The sequence below is a fragment of the Maniola jurtina genome, chromosome 17 (genome assembly GCF_905333055.1).
Source record: "Maniola jurtina chromosome 17, ilManJurt1.1, whole genome shotgun sequence".
In the NCBI taxonomy this organism is placed as follows: Eukaryota; Metazoa; Arthropoda; class Insecta; order Lepidoptera; family Nymphalidae; genus Maniola; species Maniola jurtina.
In genome coordinates this window covers 911,319-934,584 of record NC_060045.1, presented here as the reverse complement: position 1 = coordinate 934,584, position 23,266 = coordinate 911,319, and the positions used below count along the sequence as shown (strand labels likewise).

General features: G+C 35.8%; 1 protein-coding gene and 2 long non-coding RNA genes across 4 annotated transcripts; 2 read left to right on the top strand and 1 right to left on the bottom strand.

Moving 5' to 3' along the window:
• Positions 1-275: 275 nt before the first annotated feature.
• On the top strand, positions 276-14,876 carry LOC123874132. The gene is made up of 3 exons (XR_006797837.1): positions 276-286; positions 10,643-10,646; positions 13,809-14,876. It is a non-coding gene; the product is annotated as an uncharacterized LOC123874132 (long non-coding RNA).
• LOC123874133 lies at positions 1,064-4,624 on the top strand. Its single transcript, XR_006797838.1, has 2 exons — positions 1,064-4,478; positions 4,552-4,624. It is a non-coding gene; the product is annotated as an uncharacterized LOC123874133 (long non-coding RNA).
• Positions 14,877-15,455: 579 nt separating the features above from the next.
• Positions 15,456-22,202, bottom strand: LOC123873690 (nucleosomal histone kinase 1-like). 2 transcript variants are annotated; one of them, XM_045918670.1, is made up of 9 exons: positions 22,139-22,197; positions 21,792-22,038; positions 20,894-20,963; positions 20,312-20,508; positions 19,641-19,857; positions 19,081-19,254; positions 18,539-18,750; positions 17,945-18,143; positions 15,456-17,343 (listed from the first exon to the last, which is right to left on the bottom strand). In XM_045918670.1, exons 1-9 carry the CDS (start codon positions 22,186-22,188, stop codon positions 16,889-16,891), a joined length of 1,821 nt encoding a protein of 606 aa, XP_045774626.1. In that variant the 5' UTR covers positions 22,189-22,197; the 3' UTR covers positions 15,456-16,888. The 2 variants fall into 2 exon arrangements, with proteins under 2 accessions (XP_045774626.1, XP_045774627.1); XM_045918671.1 differs by having other exon boundaries at positions 15,456-17,345; positions 17,944-18,143; positions 21,792-22,202.
• Positions 22,203-23,266: the final 1,064 nt, after the last annotated feature.

The following is a 23,266-nucleotide window of genomic DNA, read 5'->3' as shown; positions in this document are numbered from 1 at the left end:
GACAAACCAATTAGAGCGAGAGATCAAATTCCAGTGGGATCCGATCTCTCGCTCTCGCTCGGAAGTCGAAGTACATTGTAGGTATTACGAGTAAGCAATCCAAGTATATAATATTATAGATTCATGGTTTAGCGCCAACAGCGTGAATGCTTTGCGTTCATACACACTAAAGATTTTCCTAAATACGATAAAAGAAATGATATATTATGCTGTCTTTAATTGCCGATTTTAGAGACTCAACTTTTAATAACATATCTCTAGCATCGAAAGCAAGGTAAATTAAACTGTAAAGCTGTGTAAATACGTCTGATTTTACAATGGCTTGCTTGCTAGATATTGCGCGTTGACAAGCTTAATATGCTTCTTAACGTATGTCAATAAAGAAACAAATCGAAAAGAGTTGCGTTAATTATTCGATCTCACTTCCACAGTATACCTGTGTATTGTGTGTGAGTGAGACGGAATGATCAGCGCTGCTTCATTTCGATTATCTCTTTACTGGCACGCATTACACCTATGTTTTGTGACACCATATTTTTCAGCCTATCTGTAATCTGTCGATAAGTTATTTAGCAAAGTTCGTATTTGTCAAAAATGTCATGATATTTTTTGACAAATAACGTTGCTGAGTTATGGGACGGATAATAGATAGGTTGATTAATTTGCGCCGTTAGCTATCATTCTGACTTGCAAAAATACTTGGAAGAAGAAATTTACCTCAAAATTTTGCATGGACCTTGCAAAATAACCATAAATGCGGAAAATTCGAAAACTGAAAGAAATAGTTTTCTGCTAGGTGTGTCCCTAGCCTTACACAGCAGCGTATTTGGTGCGCATGTGTGAAAGGATTTACGTACGAAATTGGTGATGCGCTTTTAAAGAAAAAAATTGGTTGTCTGTAAAGTCGGTTTACTGACGATAGTTGAACGTGACAACAAAGGCCGATTGTGCTTCTTTGTCGCTCGTTCCGCGCTCTCGCTTGCACATGGAACGCCTCAGAGCGAGGTAACGCCGCATGAGTCATGTTTTTTCGTGCGTGCAGCCGGCTCTATCGAATTATAAGACGTTGTCACGTCAAAAACTGCCATTCGATGATAGAAGGATGATGATAATGAAATTAAACTACAACTATTTTGAAAAATCAATACCATTGGGGAGGCGGTATTTCATACCCTGATCCTATTGTACCCTGACTAAAAAACATTGCTAAAGTCTAATAAGCTAAACAGTTTTATTCTAGCAACAGTTGCGATAAAATAAAATTTTACCAAAATAAATGACGTTATATTAACCGGTGAATACATATATAAACTTTTTTTGACATGACTTACATACCTGATTATACTGTTTGAAATTATAGTTTATCTGTACAAAAATGTATAAAAAAAAACTTCATTGTGAAAAGAACCTATATACTATGCAAAATCTCAAATATAAACCCTTAAAATGTTAAATATACGTCAGTTTTTCCTCTTATATAATTATATTATATAAAGATTAATTTTAGGAAGTTTTCAGTTAGTCTAGTACAATCGCTGTTACAACCATAAATATTAAATATACATAAATAATAACTAAACAATTCTTCTAGTACATAAATTGTTAATATCCAATTTTAAAAGCAGACACTATCTGTTTTTGGATTACATTTTTTTAACTCCTAGAAAAGCTTAATAAATGATCAAAATATCAATGTAATCCAAAAATGGATGGTTAATCAATATTAATAATAGTTACATGGGCAATTGAATATATTTTTACTGGTGGTAACCTGCCGAAAAAAAAATGGATCGAATGTATCTTGCTTTAAAGTCGAATATACTCTGAACTACTGATTTCTTTATTTCTTAAAGGAAATTTATGACTGTTGAAATTTAAGCAAAATTAAGCTTTAAAACAAAGTGGTTTAGATTCATTTAACTCAACTTCAATATTCTAAATACAACGTTGACGATGTACAAACGATGTATCGAGACACTATAACGTCAAAGCAAAATAGACCTCAGATCTGATATTTTAAGGATCAAATTCATCCATACACGTACCGCCAGTGCAGAAACATCGTAAAACAAAAATTGGAAGTACTGAAAAAACTACATTATAACTTATAGATTTTAGATCAATTTTACTCTGATCGTTCGATTCGATGTCATACTGAATTTATATTCGATTGCCCTTAGTCGATAATGCAACGGTTGTGAGAGAGGCCTAAACGTAGTCACTCATTACTTTACGTTCCCGGATATACTGCCTATTGTGTTCCTACGGTACTCTGTAATGCCCGGTCTTCACTCGTGCCAAACTTGCGAACGCTGTCAAAATTTGCGTCTATCGAAGACAGCAAAACCGAAATTGGATGGAGAACTTCGTGAAGCCGCGACTACTCAATAGAGATGATGACTTTTAGTCAAATCAGCAACGTCAAATGTCAAAACGCTCGCTTAGTATGGGAGCTTGTATGAAATACACAGAATAAATGTGACGTCATACACATTTGACGTACTTTTTTTTAGTTAAATCGATATTTCAAAATGGTTGGCAAACTTAAAACTAGCAGTGAGTGTGGATTTTACGAATTTCGGAAGACCCTCTATTTAATGATTACTAATGAATAATTTATTTTTGACCTAAGCATCATCCCCATAGTTACGCAGCGTGGCGCGAGTGTCGAGCGGGTTTAATCAGACTACTGTCACAGTTTAGCTACCATACAGTGCGAAAATAACGATAATTAGATAAAAGTGGAAGTCATGCCATTGTTTTTAATTTTTGAAATATATTGGATTTCGCAATTCAAGAATGAATAGTAAACAGGTATTTGATTTAGGGCTGTACTTAATAATCTGCGCTTCGAAAAATCAAGACTATTCTCTTATAAGCTAAAATTTAATTTCTGAACTGTATGATCACTAAACTGTGTGCTATTTGTGCAATTTTTACCGAGCGTTTTTCGAATCCGAAGTTATTTCTACACTCTGTTATCGTTTGTTATTATAATATCATGTTGACGTTTTTCATTGGTCTACATTTTTTTTTCACTGAAGATAGTAATGCTGGATTTTAATTTCTTTTCTTCCTCCATCTCTTTCCGAAACGGGAGATCAGTCAAAGAATATCAGCCGTGATGTTATATCCACCACTATGTAGACTACATGAAAATCTCTGTCAAAACTACTTTTAAACCTGAGCTTGCCCTTTATCGTTAATAAAAAGTTATATCGTTTCCAAATATCAACATAATTGCATTATTTTTGAGCGTTGACTTACAAAGATTAGTGCGAAATATCACAAATACTTTGGTTAACTATTTAAGTTAAAGTTGGCCGACATTTTATGTCTGAAAACTAGTAGAATACTTCTACTAAATGTCTAATTTCAAGACATAGGAACATAATATTATGTATGCGTAAGAGTACGTAAAATACGTACGACTGTGTTAATACGGCAATGATTTGCAGCAAGACGGCACAAAAGATATACGTTTTTACTTTTTAGTTGACGACGCAGAAGATTGTTTGTTAATCCACGTGTATAACACAGTTATTATAGATTTTATTTGTTCCTATTCGATAATCGTAATTTAACTTAAACGGTTTTTGATTAGTGGAATAAGTTTGTGTTTTCCAAATCGTATTTGGATATTATGTTAAAGTGTCGTTATGCTGTTACTTTTGTTGTTTAGTAGGAAATACGCATTCTTTACTTCATTTGTTAAACATTTTCCCACCCAGTTAAGATATTTTAAGATAAATCATAGTTGTTTTCTTTCTATACGCGAACTGATTTTTAGTCTTTTCGGACCGGATATGCGATCCATATTATATTGCTTAAGTTTGATTGCATCGTTAATCTAATCAAATTGGATACGTTTATTTTCCGGGTATAACCCGTTGCGTTGTTCTAATGAAAGGTAATCGGGCATTTTGGACCCGCCAACACGAACCTAAATAGTTTTAAATCAAAAGTAAAATTGTAACAATTCTGTATGTACAAATATTTGATTCAAAATCAATGAGAGAAAAAGTTATTAAACATTGAAAAGAGTATAGGTACATATTATATCAATAGTTTTTCTTTCATATACAAGTACAAAAATTATTTCAACTTTTTCGTGACTCCCATGAACAACGCGATCTATGTCACTGTTAGTATATGTATACCTATATACTGACCTATATACTGTTAGTTTCGATTGTGTGGCATGGTTTCCATACTGCAGTGTCTTGCCTTTGAACGGAAAAAATCTTCTGCTCATGACGTAGATAATTGTTTCAGCGCGCATTTAAGAATTTTTTTTTTTCGTAGCACATACGCCTTTGTACAAACGCAGAAGTCGAATTTAAAGTTATAAGGTGTTCAAAATGGTCCGATTCCACGAAATAAATTTTTACAGGAGGAACAAAGAAAATGAATTAAAACTATTTGAAATTTTAATGTACCGTTTTGATTGAAATCACGAACTTTGGAGTCAATTTTAGGTGTTTTTTGCTTGGAAATGAGTTCAAGTTTGTGTTGAGTGTTCAAAATTGTAATCTTTGGACTCAATTTTAGTACATTTTTAGGTTGTTTTGCTCGAAAATGAGTTAAGATTTGTATTCAGTGGGCCAAAAACGTCCGGATTAAACCGTTACACCGTACCACGGTGTAATTACACCGTTTTGTTATGTGCGTTGCGTTTATAGGCATCAAGGAAATCCTTATTTTCCACTTGTACCACGGTTTCATTGCTAGTTCGCGTTAAGAACGTGTCAAAAGCCGTGCAGAGTGCGACCATCTTGAAACAAAATAAAGTACAGGCTCAGGAACGTATGGGTCAGGGTCATTTTTCGCAAATAAATCGGGGCATTTTGACTCTCCAATATCAATACAATGATAGGTAACATCATAGATTATTACTACACATTTATCAAAAAATAACATAAAATTGATATTATTGTACGATGGTAATTCTAATTCATCGTCGCGTTCTAAGATCAGATAACTCAAAGTGAAGTATATTTAATTTTTTTTTTGAAACAAGTCATAGCCATTGTCACTCGGTATGATATAAGGATTCTAACAATACCCCATACATCCAAATCTGTAATGATGGAATTAAGAAACTCACATACAAACCCTGAAAACATTGCCCTCATTTTTTTTTGGACGTGTGAAAATCAAGATTCGCCTCCTCACTTAAGTTTTTCATACTTTAAAAACATTACGTGTATTTAGAAACGAGTAGTTTTAAGTTGAAATACTATTACCAAAATAACTTTTGTCGCGCTCGAAATATTAATAATAAACTAAATAAAGTAATGGGACCTGTATAATAATGCCTGACTGAGTTAACACCAAATTTTTATACTTAATAAAATAATAATAATATAAAGGTTATTTATTGCAATTCAATAAGTAGGATGACTATTTTGTGTAATTTGTAACTTATTGACAGTAGAAATGTATAAGTGTACAGTACTACCACTTTTGTAAGTTAACCCAACGCCGACTAAAACCGAAAGTACACCAATCGAATACAGACCTTATTGCTTGACGTTAAGATTTTAAACACAAGAACAACAGATACTCGTGCTATCTCACTCATTATTCGCGCGTACAAAACATGGCGCATAGGCAACAACGAATAACGTACGGACGTGCTCTGATTGGCTGATATATTTCGCGCCATTCAAAAACATCTATACTCTATACTAATAAATAAAATTGAAGTGACTGTCTGTTTTAACGCCTAATCTTCGGAATGGCTGAACCTATTTTGACGGGACTTTGACAGACAAGTAGAGGATTAACCAAAGGAGTAACATAGGCTAGTTTTTTAACCGACTTTAAAAATGGGGTTGTGTTTTTTCTACCTATGCACTGATATCTCCGAGATTTCTGAACCGTTTGCGTAATTTTTTTTTAATCGATAGAGGAACTTTCTACATAGTTCCGTAAAAATTTGGATTCCAACTCCTCAATCCTGATGCTGCAGGGGATCTGACAAATCCACGCGGGCGAAGCTGCGGGCATCATCTAGTTCAAAAATTTTTGCGCAGGTACATAGGCATAAGTGGTAGTATTGTACTGCTTGGATGGCTCATGAGATAGGGCGCGGGTTGCGGCAGGGTGACAGCGACGTTGAGATGGATCATTTCATTGGTAGAAGGTGAAAAATCACGTAAGAAGCCTTTTCATATGATTATACTTGCTACCTTACATAAAGTAGCTATTCAAAGATCATGATTCAAAATCTCACAAAGTTTGAAAATTATTGCCTTTAAGCTCGCTTTATTTTAACAATTTCACGCGCACATGCTCATCGACACGAACTAAGACTATAAAGAGTGTGCGAGCGAGAACACTTGCATCACTGCGAAAGTGAAAAACATCTAGTTAAATAGTATAGCAAACGATTGTAAGTGCGAAAATTACCTATAAAATCAGTGTTAAGTAAAAAAAAATACCAACTGAAAATGATTCTGTCATAGCCTTGATTTTTACGTCTACTGTAATCCGGCCGCGACCCGCGCCTTGCCTATCTTTATAGTACATTGATGTACAAAAACTATGGATGAATATACGTATTTGATCAAGTAGAAAAAAAAATGCGATAGTTCAAAGCGAAGTTTTTTAGGTTTTTCAGTGATTTGTAGTTTACCTAGATAGGGTAGGTACTATTTACATAAAGCAAAATACAAACACGTGGATGGTGTAGTCGTCTAGTGTCTCTGTCTTTGTTAGTGTGTGTATCACCAATGCAATTAGGAACAATTTTAGAATACATCAAAAAACTTGATAAAATTAAAAATCAAACGAAACCCTTAAACCAAGTCTCGACATAGTATTCTGTATGTAGTATGATTGTTGCTATTTTTCACTTGCAATAAAAACAAGTTGGTAAAGCACAGATTCTATTTCACGAAGACCGTTTGGCTACGTTTGTTTGAGTGCACACATACACATGATTAAAGCGTGCGTCGCGTTTACGTTACGCACACAAATGCGTTAACGCTTATCGGTACATTCACTACTACATCCAAGGCTGAGCGGTCATTGTGAAATAGTACATCTAGTATTGTGAACAAAACTTGCAAAAATTTTTACTTGGACTGTTAAAAGAGCACTGACAAATACAAGTACGCTAGACTTGCTACTGTCGACCTGTTTTTGAAGCTACTTGACTATCGCCATTTTGGCGCTGACAGCAGTAGGTACTGAGCGTCATGTGAGCGTACTCGGAACTAAATGTTATCTGTCAACATAGTGTCAACACGAAGACCTCTTCTTGTCCTTATGACACGCTATGTGGAGTCGGCATATGTCTTTTTCCTCCACTCACTTCTGTCATACGTCAACGTATTTTCCACCCCTGTTACACACATAATATCCTCTTTCACACAAGCCATCAACTTTTTCTTTGGTCTTCCTCTCCTCTTTTTTCACACACATATGCACATTTAACATTCTTAGTGACATGATTTTCTTCCCTCCGCATTACATGTCTATACCATGGCAATTTCATCATCATCATCAGCCTGTGGACGTCCACTGCTGGACATAGCCTTCCCTAAAGAGCACCACCACACCCGGTCCTCAGCCTTCCTCATCCAGCCACTTCCCGCCAGCCGCTTAATATCCATGCCAATTGATTCGCCCCTTTTATTTCCCAACATTCTGAGCCATACAATGTCAACAAGAAGACCATTTGACAAAATTTTAAACCGGTACGCTAGTCAGGGCGCTTTGAATCTGCACAAAAAAAACAACTGTCATTTTCTTTGGCACGCCTTATCTAGCATACTTGTCCATATCTTTGCAAGAGAGACTGTCTGAAACAAAGACAATACATAAGTTTATCACTTAACAAGTGTTTTTAACAAGTTTTGTCGAAAACAAGTACCACAACTTGGGTTTTTGCTGTAAACTAGACGATATACGAGTAAGACTAGCGTAATCTAGTGTCATTTTAAATCCAGTTGAAAACTAAACACCTTGAATGAAAGTGTATAGTGTAGTACAATTTAGCACAGCCATTGTTTTTTGTTACTTTAATTATTATATTTATACCTACTTATTTAAAAGAATTCGCTCCCAATTGAGCCTGTGTTGTAAAAGTCACGCTGGAGAGTTGTCACTTGTATAATTTATTGTTGTTTTATTACCTACTATTAAGATTTAACAGGGCTCTCTCCGTCACTTACTCCATACAATCGTAGCCCCAATTTCATTTGAATATTAAGCAACCAAAGTCCATGAAATTTTTCAGACATATTCAAGAAACTGATATCTGTGGCTGAGGTGTTTTAGATTTTTCTAAAAATATGTAGTTTTAAAATTACAGGGGCTCAAAGATTTGTATGTGAATTTTTAAGACCGCATAACTTTAAAACCGAATATTTTAACGGAAATCTGGAAAACCACAGGCATAGATATTAGTTTCCGGAACGTTTCTACAAAATTGCATTGAGCATGATTGGTTAGTATTCCAATGAGAGACGAACTACGTCTGTATGGAGCGAGTGACGGAGAGACCCCTCTTAAGCGAATATCTTAAGTAATGAAATATCACGGATTTGTTTATTATAATATACCCCAGTGTTTCCCAGTCCTAGTTAATGTGATTCATTTATATTCGTATACGGGTAGGTCTTGATCAAGTTCTAAAGATTAGAATCTGGATAACTGTACTATTTCTCACTGATAAACGTCATAACGATAAAAGTTTTTATCATTTCAGCATGAAGCTACTCGTTTACATTTAAAGTAATTTAGGAAAATTTCATTATACAAGTGACAGTTTTCTCGGCGCTTCACTAGGTAAGCCAGTACGCAGTTAGCTAGCCACCTCGCAATTATATAGTAACATTTCAACGTAGGAGCACACTAGCGACATATTGTCGCACGACGAAATAGTCGCTTTGTATAAAAAAACCAAGCACTCATTGCTATGGCAAAAATCTGCAACATCAAGGACCAATTTTCCTCTAACTTGTAAAAAGTCTTTTGAACTTTAAAGTCTGGTCATGTAAGTATTGTGTAAACGATGAGATAAAATATCGCTAGTGTGGTCGTACGCTTAGTTTTTACATTACATAAAATAGCATAAACTATTACTTTATTCCACATAGCTGTAAGACGTTGAGTTGATTCTATTTTACACTAGGCTTAAGAATGGAAGGTTGCGGAATATAAGGATAGAATAATATTTAGGTTGGCTACACACAGTAGACAGTGAAAAAAATAAAATTATTGTATTGAATTTGAGACAACCATTTTATAGTATAACTATCGATCGTGTGTATCCAGCTTAATGATGTAGAACGTTAAAGAAATCTCCTTTTAAAATATGCTTCACTTATATTTTATAGAAAAAAATATACTTACCAAATTAATAAAAAAAAAAGTGTTATAATATATTTATTTATTAGCACAAAAGTACTATAGCGCCGCACTAGGCAAGGTCACAAAACAGGTTTAAATAATAGTTAAATGATATAAATTAAATTGTTATAAATTTTCGCGTATTCTAAAAGGAGTGTAATATTAATAACTATATTGTGGCGTCATTTACATTGGTGAGAAAATATTGTATTTTACTACATCGAACGCTAGTGTGAATACGGCCTTATTTAAAACATTAAATACATTATTATGTATGTATGTAAGAAAAATTACGGCGAATAGAGTAAACTTTGCTTTTCAATGACTTTGAGAGCGAAGTAGTTTCACAGCATGATATAAAGATTAATTTATATTACTTTTTTCTTTGTATAGAAAACCCAAGATATAATATTATATCTATGATAGAAACTTCTTCATAATGTTCTCAAAGGTGTGTGAAGTCGCCAATTCGCACTTGGCCAGCGCGACTATGGCCAAAACCCCTTCTCATTCTGAGAGGAGATCCGTGCTCTGTAGTGCGCCGGCGATGAGTTGATCATGATCAAAGCCAATATTTGTCAATGCATTCCAGAGAGAAAAAATACAGCTCCTTTTTTATGTTGATGTCCAAAGTTAAGTTAAATTGAAAAGCAAAGTTACCCCGTTTCCGCGTTTATAAATTAAATAAGAACTCCGAACTATACTGATGTTCATGACAAGGAAAATTGGAGATTTCAGGTGATCGCATACAAAACTACCCACGCAAGAGGCGAATCTTTTTCAGTATGTTAACCCTTAGTATGAATGTGTACATCTCGCCAACGTTGATAGAACCCTGAACATGGAAACTGTAATGTCAAAGTAAAAAGAGCTTAAAGAAATATAGTATTTGGTTTGGATTTCAAGCATCGACAACATTAACGTCGGAGTTGAAAAGAGTAACTGTTAAGTATCTTGTCAGCTCTTATGTTTTCTGAATCATGATTTTAACCGCAGAATTCTTTGACATGAAAATTGTATGAGGTCGTTCGCGTGTATTTTGTCGTGAGTGCGTTTCATAACATGTAATTTCCATATTATGTTGCAGAATTTTGCAAGAAAAATCGCGCGGCCAAAATTTGTCGTGCCGTGTTGCGATTTTTACTGGTATTTCGCAAAGTTCCTACTTCCCGTTTAGTGCGCTCTCTGTCGAACTTTAGCCTTAAAACAAGACTGTTAAGATCTATTTTACTTTGACGTTATAGAGTTACTATATTTAATATCTATGAAAGTTTTCAAGATGTGTAGACTCGTGCTAACTCCAAAATATGCGTTCGACGTATGCGATCTCCTTTTGTATGATATCTATATGTACTATACTAGTCCCATTGCAAGTTAAATAGATTTTGCATTAAAATGTTCCTGTAACGGCGTAAATAGTGGTTTTTATAATGTTTAATAGTAAGGTTTACTAAGTTATGTCTATTGTCTAGGACAGTTCACGGTATTGGTGAAAGCCTGAGGTGTGATCGGACTGACATAATATTGTAGCCAATGATTTTAAGCTTATTTCGTGGTATAACGACATTTTATCATGGTATGTATCCGTGATTTACAATGTAAAATGAATGTAGCCATCAAGCACATATAGTGGAGAGAATATTGGATCGAACCTTTAATTTTTTTTACTAAGGCAAGATCTTTCAACGGATATTCCTTGAGTTATTCTTAGCATATCTAGTCTTCGGAAAAAATTAAGAAAAGTGATGCTAGCAGAGGAGAAGAGATGGCAAACAATATGGCCGCCGCGCCGCCCATCTAATTAAGTATTAAAAAAATCAAATCTATTCATTTTCCTGTTGCTACTATGGCAAGTTTGGTATCTATCATTTTTATATAAATTAAAGATGTGGAATTCATTGCTGGTATTAATTTTTATCATTTTCTTATTGACACTTTTATTTAATTTCAAAGTTGAATTCGTCAGTCCGGTCTCGGCCTAATGGTTAATTTTGATGCTACTGCGAGGGCTTGGAATATGTGTGTCGCAGCCGATAGTGAATTTTGAAGCGTTCGATGCAAGAGCTAAATAATTAGCCTACGACTACACTAGCGACTTTTCTTTGACAAAAATCTTTAGTATAATATCGAGTACTGAAGTACCTACTATTTGTTATAGTGATAAATTCCTAGCATTTTTTGGTGTGACCTATAACTTAACTTTCCTCACAAAAGCTAAATATATTTTTGACAGTTTTTGTTTTACAGTTACTTTTTGTCGCATAGAAGAAAGTCAAGACTTTTTATCGCATTGAAAAAGTCGCTAGTGAAGTTTTAGACTTTCTCACATGCAAGCTTGAGTAATTCAATGCAAGAGGAAGTCCAGTCAAGTTTGGAATAAAATGGATTCTATTTTTTTAACAAATGGTGCTACTTTGTGTTTTAGTCAAATGATTGCTTGACCGCGTATTCGCTCTCGTACTGTTGACGACGAAAGGCTGATTCACATTGTAAGATCTCTTTATAATACCTACATCCTCTAGATTTTTATTATATGACAAGTTAACCCTTGACGGCAATCTCACCGAGCAACCGGAGCGGCAAACAGATTGTGTAAGAGCCATTACGCACGGTCAGCTAGTCGCCCGGCGACTTAGTCGACGGCGACCGCGAGAATCTGTAATTTATATAGATGTCGTAACGACAATTCATTGATCAAAAATAACGAAGAAATCTCTCTCGATGACAGCTTAGGTATTCTTACACCAGATCAAATGGATGACATTTGTTATTTGGAAAATGCATGTTCCGCGACCGTGGAAGGCTTGCCAATATTTTGCGACAGCAACGAATACAAGGCATCTCCAGAAAATGGGGATACTCCATCGACGGATAAAACCGAAAGTAATTCAGCTGCTTCTACTATACAAAACGATGGATTTGCTAAAATAAGCAACCGATGCATCAAACCTAAGGAATCTTTAGCGCCGATAGCTACGTTCGATGTTATCGATCCCCTTGATTAAGAAGATAATGACTTTTAAACCTTCAGTTTTCCAAATGAGGAATCGACGGGACAAGATAAACATTTTGTTAAAAAAATATACGCATTGCGGAAAAGAAAATTGTTTGAATTTAGTCGAAGAAGAATTTTTACCGTCAACTCATGGTAGTATTTTAGAGCCAGCTAGTTCTATTGTGACACAAGAGTCAATTTAGAAATACTATTAGATTGCAAGCATGGAAACTCATTAGTAACCAATAGGATTGAGCAAACACCATCGCCTGAAGATTTACCTCTTGACAGCTCCGATATTAACGGTGAAATAAGCACTTATTTCTTTTCACAATTTTCTGCATCAACATTACATGACACGCAGACCTACTCCGACAGTAAAAACGATAAATCTATGGAAACTTCAAAGGTATCTAATAGTTTTATTACGAGTATAACAAGCATCACAAGTCTTGATGGTTATCAAGGCGACGCGACGGCGAAATGTCAAGACCAGTTAGTCGAAGTGCTGATCATAACGTTGGTCCCAGAGAAGATGTTATCGAAATGGATTGGCAGAATGTTCCTGTGACGAGAAGAGTTGACCCCATGACCGATTCCGATTTTTTCACCGAAAGTGATGCGGACGGTTTAGACGAACATATGCAAAGAGGCGATCGAAAAGCTCAAGTAATTGATGGTGCACTTTATAGTGGTAAAAACGGTAATGGAAACGCTCCTCTAATTGTTAATAGAAGTGAAGACTCATGCATGGAGTCCAGTGGTGTCTATACTGACTTTGAAAATCAACGCGCCTCACCTGTCTTTCTTAACGTTATAAATGACTAGCTGACGCCCGCGACTTCGTCCGCGTGGATTTAGGTTTTTCGAAATCCCGTGGGAATTCTTCGATTTTTCGGGATAAAAAAAGCCTATGTGCTAATCCAGTATATTATATGTCTCCATTCTGAGTTTCAGCCAAATCCATCCAGTGGTTTTTGCGTGAAAGAGTAACAAACATACACACACACACACATACAAACTTTCGCCTTTATAATATTAGTGTGATATGTCTCCAATTTCTACGACATCTACATACTCAGAATGCAGTCAGAAAAGCTCTGGTCATGGAAAAATTAACCTTTGTTTAACTCCTTTGGAGGACACACTAGAGGAACAAAATTCAGATATTTCATGTAATAACATTGATGAAGATGAGACACCAAAAAATACAAGCAAAAGAAATTCTCTAAATAGTGTCAAAGTCGTATTGCCTATAAGAAGTATATACGTGTACGAAGTTGCGGCGATTGCATGCGTATAGACAGAACACACGATGACGATATAAAGATTCTAATGGTCGCCGTCGACTGAGTCGCCGAGCGACTAGTCGAGCGTGACTGGTGGGTCAAGTGGAGGTTGCAGTTATACATTTTTTTTTATCATCGAGCAAAACTATTTTATTCCATAGATATGTAGTGGTCTTAATAAGTTCTTATAATGTGAAAATGCCTGAAAAAATTGGTAAAGAGATGTGAAGTTAGAGGAAAGGGGGCAAAAGGAAGGCACCGCATCACAATGAGCCTATACTTATCATCACTCCGGAAAATGTATTAATGATAATTGAATAAGCTCTGGTCGTAGAGATTCCCAATCTTTTAAACAAATATGGCGGCTTAAAAGCCTCCTAAAAAAATGAAATGCGTGTAAACTTGGCGCGCGGTTGATATACTATGGGCCTCCGTAGCTGAGGGATTTTTCTCTGCGGAGCACAAAAATCCCCGAAGCGTAGATTAATAAAAGTAGAGACTCAACGCACACGGTGTGCGATCATCATGTGTGTTAGTTATACTAGCTAACACTGAAGACCATCGGGTCTTCCTGCGTTCCTGAAAATAGAAGATCTGCCTATCGAGGCAGATCTATTTTCAGGAACGCAGGAACGTGTGTACAACCATAGACGTACAATTTTCGCTTTGTACAACGGTTTTATTTAAAAGTGACAGTTGTTATATGTATTTGACAGTTCATAAGTACAACAGTTTACCTACCACAGATTAGATTAGGCCCGATTTACATTAGGTCGCAAATGGGACATAAATGCACTATCAACTTCTAATCATAAGCGTTAACAATTTTTTTGGCAAGTTTGAATGTTATATAATCTTTTTTTACTGTTTCAAATGTAATTTGTTTTGTTTACATGATTGGGAATCTCTATCAGACTAGAATTAGATGTACTCTAGCTTTTGTAACTCGTGTTTTGTCCGCGAGAGGGCGTCGCGCTCGCTACGAATGATGCCGCCGCGGCTTAGCGAACATACAGTTCCTCTATAAGCATTATAATATGCAATATTATAGCTGCTTGACTGGTCAAACAGTAGCCCAACTACGGGAAGGAACTGCGATCGCTAAACTGGGACGTCGCACGCGCCGATGTTATGGTTATTGAATTTCTAATTGTTTTGGTACGTTACATTTTGTTTACTTTCATATTACGATTATATTGTAAATAAAAATAAAAAGCTTTGGATTTGAATGTGTATTGTTTTTACCCTTATCTTCCTTAAGGCCGGCGCACATATGGCGGAGCGCAGCGCAGAGCATTTTTCAGTCAAAATATTATCGATATTCTTCTCATTGAAATAATATCTAAAATCAATTGTGCATCCGTGCGGATACTCACTAGTCCCGCGCGTGCTCGCACATTCTCTGGTACAAATTCGCAGTGTGTCACGCGTTTAGAAAACTATTAATCGCGTGAATAGATTTGGTAGTAAATCTAGATTTGGTGGTATTATTAGGTAGGTAGTAATGTATGTAATAAAAGACAGTGATTTTAATATTAGTTTAATTTACATAATACAACACAAGCAAAATCATAACACATTCATTCATATTAAAAAAAAGATTCAATTGAAATTCAATAGTAACATTTACAATAGGGTATTTTACCCTTTTTTGAAGTGTATTTCAACATTAGTTTTATTTTCATAATACAACATGAGCAAAATCATAATACATTCATTCTCATATTAAAAACGATTCAATTGAAATTCAATACTAACTATAAACATTTACAATAGGGTATTTTACCCTTTTTTAAAATGTCTTTTAAACAGTTTTATATTCATAATACAACATAAGCAAAATCATAATACATTCATTCTCATATTAAAAACGATTCAATTGAAATTCAATACTAACTATAAACATTAACAATAGGGTATTTTACCCTTTTTTGAAGTGGCTTTTAATATTAAGTACTTACCTAGTTTTATATTCATAATACAACATGAGCGAAATCATAATACATTCATTCATATTAATAAAAACGATTCAATTGAAATTCAATAGTAACATTAACAAACATTGATTTTGAAAGAGCCACCCCTAGAACAATAGGGTATTTTCCTAGGGGGGAGTCACTACTGAACACGCCCCCCCCCCCCCCCTCTCAGAATGAGACTGTTTAGGCCATAGTGTGCCACGCTGGCGCAGTGCCGATTGACTAGGTACGTTTCAAGGAAAGTGAATTGAATCAATTGAAGTGAGAATTCACTGTTTGTGGAAAATCACCGGTCAAGTATCAAGACTATTAAACTTAGTCATAATTCCTAGCTGAATTAACGTAGCAAACGATAAGTGCAAAAATTCAAAAATCACATACTGTGAAAAATAATAATTTCACCAAATGAAAATGATTTACAAGTAGCAACAATGCTCATCTCTAGTAATTAAAGTTCCTTAAACATTAAAAGTTAAAAACTGCTCCAAAGCAAATCTTAGTAAGTGTTTGTAAAAACAAACGGACTAACGTCCAGTTTAAGTTATGCTACGGTTACCGTTAATTTTTAACCGTCAATAAAAGCAAAATGGCCTGCATAAGACAGGATCTGTTAACTTAGGACCATACCTTTAACTGTAATCATGGACGTACTAAGTGACTTGTGCGACATATTTTGCTTTTTACTTGTGGTCAAAGTTTACCGGTAACCGTCAATTAACTTTAACTATCTGGTACACAATTGAACCTTACTAAGCTTTGAGTTGTAGCAGCCGATTATTTTTTAAATCTAATTTAACTATAAATAAAATAAATGGACTGTTTTGTTTACGGATTTGAACTTTTCAAGGTAAAGCATATAATTATATTTTAATGGTGGGTATAAAAATCAATTATGGCAATAGAATTGTACAGACTAGAGGAAAAAGATAGACAGAATCCACACAAAAAAGTGAAACCAATAATGGTTACAAATCGGTTTTCTTTTATGAAACATAGAAACCGATCTAAACCGGTTTATATCGGTTTTATTTTTTGGTAGTCAGTAGGCTTAAATAATCTAATCTGTTCGGAAAATGAGTTACTCCCTAATAACTAATTCTTAAAATCCAAGCGTACCTCAAATATTGAGTTTTTACGAAGTTTTCTTTATGGAATTTTTTTTAAAATGTATCACAATTAACTATTTATATAATTATTCAAGATACACTTAAATTTTAAGGATAGTCTCAACTATTGAAGTATAAAATATGGCACAGTATTCATTATTTCGGTGGCGACCGTCCGTTTACGATGGCAGATGTATCTTTCCACGATCGATTCGCTTTAGGTTTGACGGAGGTCACTTTTTTCCTAACTACCCTCTTGACTGTCACCTCTTGTTGCGACAACAGCTTCCTTTTTGGCTTCACTTTTTTATCTTCAATAATGAGGGAATCGTCGAAAATGTCTGGGCTAGAGTTTGTTGACTTTTCTTTGGTGTTTTTGTCATTTGTCTCCTGCCCTATAACGGCGCTGACTGGACTGTCAAATGACACCTGTCTCGGGTTCCGTCTAGATCTATCCACAGAAGTCTGCGTCGCAATGTTGGCGTGATTTTTTTTGACAGGCGGTGTTACTCTACATGGTACTTTTATTCTTTTGACCTTAACAAGCAGTATAGGTTCCGATGATTTTCTTTTCTTCGGTCTGACGGGGACTTTTCGTATACTCTTTTCTTCTATAAATGAAAAAAATATATAAATGAGTGTGTGTAACGTTTACGCGCGGATGAAGTAAAAGCAAACGCGTGCCATTTTTTTTAATGTTTTTGTCATAATATTATTATATAAGTGAAAAACCGGTCAAGTGCAAGTCGGGGCTCGCTCTTTCAGGGTTCCGTACATAATAATATGAACACCATATTTTGGGTGGCGCGCCACCGTAGGTATATTTCTCGAGTCACGTCACTAAGTGAGCGCGACCTGATACTATAAAACACTTTGATAAAAGATGGCAGCCTCAAAACAGCTGTTTTGTTTGGCGGCTTTTGACGTGACAACGTCTTATAATTCGATAGAGCCGGCTGCACGCACGAAAAAACATGACTCATGCGGCGTTACCTCGCTCTGAGGCGTTCCATGTAAGGCTTGAAGTGCAAGCGAGAGCGCGGAACGAGCGACAAAGAAGCACAATCGGCCTTTGTTGTCACGTTCAACTATCGTCAGTAAACCGACTTTACAGACAACCAATTTTTTTTTAATTAAGAAAGAAAATCATCATTTCTGTCCAAAACGATCTCTCAAGACACGACTAAGAAAGTTATACCTCAAAATATTTACCTGTACTTGCTTCCTCTTCGCTATTGACATCCAAGTGTATTGTCCGTGGTTTCCTGCCTCTCTTGCTGGGTGAAACATTGTCTATGGTCGGCGGCTCTTCATTTTCGCTATCTTCGTCTGATACCACTATTTTTGCCTTTCTGCCTCGTTTCGTTATTTTCGCTTCGCCATTTTGTTTTATGGAATTCTTTTTAACTACCTTAAAAATGTAAGGATGAACAGACTATAAGTATTCTAACCATATAACGAAATATGTATGATACCATTTTCTTTTTTTTTTTCTTTTTTTTTCTCTCTCGTCTGGCTTTACACTGATTAGCCAATGTCAAGTTTGTAGTTATTTACAAGTTAGGGAAACTATATGTATAAGTATGGACTTCGTCTGTGCCGGCGCCCGCCGACATACGCGCAGCGCCCCTTTAGAGCGCTTCCCAGTCAGTTCCACCACCAATAAATACCAGCAGAACACAAAAACCGGCCATTTCTAACAAAAAAACACTCCAAATAGGCACAACACGCGCGCCAGCAAACGCCACCACAGACGAAGTCCTATGATACCATTTCAAATAAAATAAAAATTAGTAAAAAATTAACCTTTTCTTTACTCTTCTCCGTGCCACTGTCGTTTTGATCTCCATTCACAGCTTTACTTCCCTTGTTCTTCTTGCTTGTGAACTCTAGCTTGCTGCTTCTGGACACTCCTTGTGACTTCAGATAGGTTTCAAACATTTTCTTACACTTGCTGTAGTCGATACTGTCTTTGGGCTTCAATGTGTTAATGTATTCAAAGAATTTGATAAGGGCTTCTGAAATTTAATTATTTATTTCTAAGACTAGTTTTTTAAGGCACTATCTCACTAGAAACACCAGAAATGGCATAACCTACCTATATCTACTGATTCACTAACTCAGTGTCTAACACTGAATGATAGCCAGTCGCCACCAAGCTCATTTTACATTTATTTCCTACGAAAAAATATTTTGATAAACCTCATGAATCAGCAACGTAGAACCAACCAATGTCAAATGAGCTCAGTGGTTATCATTCTGGTGGTGTTCTAGTGAGATAGTACCCTTGGTTGCACAACCAAAGTGAGATACTTTCCATAAAGTTAACTATGAACAGGTTCACTGACCAGGTACACTGCTAGATAGCTTGGTGATCTCCTTCCGGACGTTCTTCATGAAGGCCTCCTTCATCTCCTGCACGGTCTTGGGTTGCAGGAGACTCTTCTCCCAGGGCAGCTGTCCTGTGAGCCACTGCAGCATGTTGTAGCCCAGGATCTCCAGGTCACCACGCGTTGTGGCCACTGTAAGGGAACAAAGTAGTACCACTTTTACAAGTTACGCCAATGTATCTGCATATAAATCTTATTTTCCAATGGCGCCAAAATATCTCATTTTTGAAAATAAAATATACCATACTGCAGCTTTCTACCGCTGAAAGAATTTTCAGAATAGGTTCAGTAGTTCCAGAGATTACTTCCTACAAACAAACTTACAAACTTTATCTCTTTATAGTATTAGTATACATAATCTTCCATTTTAAAACATTAGTTTTCAGGGTTCCATACCTCAAAAGGAAAAACGTAACCCTTATAGGATCACTTTGTTGTCTGTCTGTCTGTCCGTCCGTTAAGAAAACCTGAGTACTACGGCCGAATGTTATCTATACGTTCGGCCTATTTCAACTCACCTCCTAGATGGGCATCCCTGCTGGTATACTCAATGGTGCCATTGTGTGCACACTTGGGGTCCGGCTTGAACTCCTTGTCATTGATCCGTGTTGCGAGGCCGAAGTCCACGAGGTAGGCCTGATGCTCCGTCCCCTTCTTAAGGCCCAGGAGTATGTTACCGCCTTTAATATCCGCGTGAACATAGCCTCTAGTGTGCACATACTCTAACACATCTAGCTACAAACAAATGTGTTAATTACTCTTTAATGATTATAATATAATATGAATTAGTCACGGATGAAGCATAGAAGACACAATTATATTATTACTTGCTGATGCTCGCGACTTCGTCAGTGTATATTTAAAGTCAGTTAAAAAAGTAACCTATGTTAATCTTTATTTAAACCTCTACTTGTCTGTGAGAATCCCATCAAAATAGGTGCAGCCGTTCAGAAGATTAGTCTGTTTAATCAGACAATTTTTTTTAAAAACGTGTGATTCAGTTATGGTACAGTTCAAATAAGCATATGAGGTAGCTATTTCGAAACTTTCGGTATTTACACAAATAACTCTGAAAAGTTAGAGGTGTATGACGAGGATTGAACCTCGGACCTTCTGAATAGGAGTCCGACATCTTAACCACTGGGCTATCAAGCTATTATTATCAATATAGTTAGAAAAAAGTACAAACCATTTGCAAGCCCAGCAGGAACACAGTATGTGGGGGGAACAGCCGCCCATTCTGCAGGAACAGACTCCATATGTTCTGCCCATACCTCTCCAGCACCAGGTACCGATACTTCTCTCCCTTGTACTCGTGCGAGCCGTGCCCAAAGTACAGAGGCATACCAAATGTTGTTAGCTTCTTGTCTTTCATATATTTTTCAACTGCAAAACAAAAGAGCTAGTGCAAGAATCAACTTGGGAGAAACCTAAGTACAATTTAGGATGCTCGCATGTTGCTCTGTGGCTCTGTTGCGATGTGATTGAAGGACAAATCAAGGAACCAACAAACAAACACTTTCACATTATAATATGGGTAGTAATGGGTAGTGATAAACCACACTGAGGTTGGAATCTATAGAGCACACTTTGACATTGCTTAGACTTAAGTTCCATTTAAAACAAGACAGAGTTATGCCAGCAGTATAACACTGTCTTGTTTTAACAGTATCTTAAGTCTGAGTAAAGTCAAAGAGAGTCTATAGATCTTAGCCTGAGTCACTGACGAAGTTGCTGGCATTATCTAATAAATAATATAAAATGTACTCACTCTCAGCTTTATTAGAGTTTCTAATGTAAAAGTGCACCTCCACAAACAGAGGACCATTCTCATGAGGCTCCTGGGAACAAGTTATTGGTGATTAACGGGAACCCTATTTAATATGAAGATCTAGCAATATTTTAAATAAAATATTTTGGCTATTTCCAACCAAAAATGACAGGTCTAAATATATTGTTATCTCTTTCATAATGCACAGTGCAGAAAAGGTTAATTAGATTTAGGCTAATTGTTGTTTAGAAATGTTGTGCAACAGTTTTTTTTTGATGATGCAGCTAAAGCCTTCCACCAGACCAAACCACAGACAATTTAGAAATTATAAATTCCCAATTTGCCCCTCACGGGAATCTAACTGTGGACCTCCCTCTTGAGACTAAAGAACTCACTAAAGAGGTAATTGAGATTATCTATGAGTTTTAATCTAAAGCTAAACTTTATTAACTAGGACTTCCCTCTTGAGACTAAAGAACTCACCATAGAGGTAATTGAGATTATCTATGAGTGTTACTCTAAAGCTAAACTTTATTAACTAATTAGTAGGTACAATAAATTCAGGCAATTATCTCCTATTGCACAGATAGATGTAATACAAAAACCACACCATTCTGTAGCTACTAGCAGCTGGCTTTATATAATAAATCTTTTCAGTAAAGTACAGCCATGCTGCTAAGGTAGTTGATTGCCAATGACGCACTAAAAAGCGTAGCATGGAACGAGCCCCACTGGATGAACGTTCTCAAGCGAGTTGGAACCTCTGATCAGCACAAGACTGTTTCACTTGGAGATTTCTACAAAAGACACTCATCGTAACAATGGAAGTCTATCGAAACGACAACTGAAGTTGTTGCTGCTAATAATTAAAAAGTAATTTTAGTTTCTATGTACTTACAATCTTGATAACATAAGGATAGCCCCCTCCTTTCTTGGGTGAACTTTCGTGATCGCAGGCCGAGTATATTTCACCGAAGCCTCCGACGCCAATCGATGGCCCTATCCGCCACTTCTTTTTGCCAATTGTATCAACTAAAACTTCTCCCACAGGTATAGGAGCAGGCATTTTGTATCCATTGGCCTTCCTCTTCGGCGCCGCGGCTTTTTTCGCCCTGCCGCTCATGTTGTACCGATATGTTAGTTTGCTATTAATTGAAACACATTAAGCACTAGTATGTTATAATACCTACGTAAAACTAATTTAAATTAACAATTTTATTTTAACTAAACAAAATAATATTTTACGTTAAAATTCGAAGCGTCTTGTTGCTTGTTGTTGACTTTTTTCCATCCATAGATAAAAATTAAAAATAAAATCGCAGACGAACCATAGACGAATAACATGCTGGCATCTGGGTTCACCATAGACATTATTATTATTCTAGGTCTGTGATTATTACTTATAAGCTCTGGCCTCTAGCTATTTAGTATATTGATTTTAGCTTTTTACGCTAACTACTGCGGCAAAGCCAAAAGGAAGGGTAATGTTTTTAACAGTCTATGTATGTATGTGTATGTGTGTATGTTTGTATCCAGATTCCGTGTGTTCCACTGTAGCGCCTAAACTACTGGGCCTATTTTGATGAATGAGGTGTCAATCGATTCGCCGTAAAGGTCCGGGTGACATAGGCTACTTTTTATTTATACGAAAAATTGACCTAACGGATGTTAGTTACATGAAAAAAGTGGGGGTCTCCAATTTTTTTTTTTGCTATTGTATCGAGTGGGGTGTCAAATGAAAGAATAGAAAATTCCGAGTTCATAAATGTAAATGTACTACAACATTAAAATATACCAAGCGACAGAAAAACAATGTTACATTTCAGCGTTTATTAAGACGATTGCAGTCGGGTTTTAGTTTTAAACTTTACTTTGTTCAGAGTGAGCGAATGCTCCTGTCAGTACGTATAGACATTAGGAAGGTAGGTACCTAAGCATAGAACTAGGAATCAGCTTAGCTTACTGTGCTACAACATTTATAATTACTCTTTGCTGTGCTGATAAGTACCTCTATTTAAATAAAACTCAGGTTATAACGATGGAACTTTAATAAATAAAAAAATAATATTATCCATTAAATAGTTAATAAAATAATAATTATTATAAAAAATTAAAAATTTCACTAGCCTTAATTAAATATTACAATCATTAGTAAATAATACTTAAATAATAATTAAGTAGAGATACTCACTAGGTAGGTACCCAATTAGGTACCTAATAAATAATACCTTAAAATATTAACTACTTACCTACTTAATAAATAAATAATTATTCTAATAATTTCTAATCTTATTTTTTTTACACATCTCACAATAAATTACCTACCTACCTACATAATGTAGGTACCTACCGTTTCGTTTTATATATTTTCTT

Coding starts and splice junctions, on each gene's coding strand:
- LOC123873690 (XM_045918670.1), bottom strand. CDS start 22,188: ATGGATGGAAAAAAGTCAACAACAAGCAACAAGACGCTTCGAATTTTA. Junction 22,039..22,138: donor AAGACGCTTCGAATTTTAAC/GTAAAATATTAT, acceptor TTCAATTAATAG/CAAACTAACATATCGGTACA. Junction 19,255..19,640: donor CAGGGATGCCCATCTAGGAG/GTGAGTTGAAAT, acceptor GTTCCCTTACAG/TGGCCACAACGCGTGGTGAC.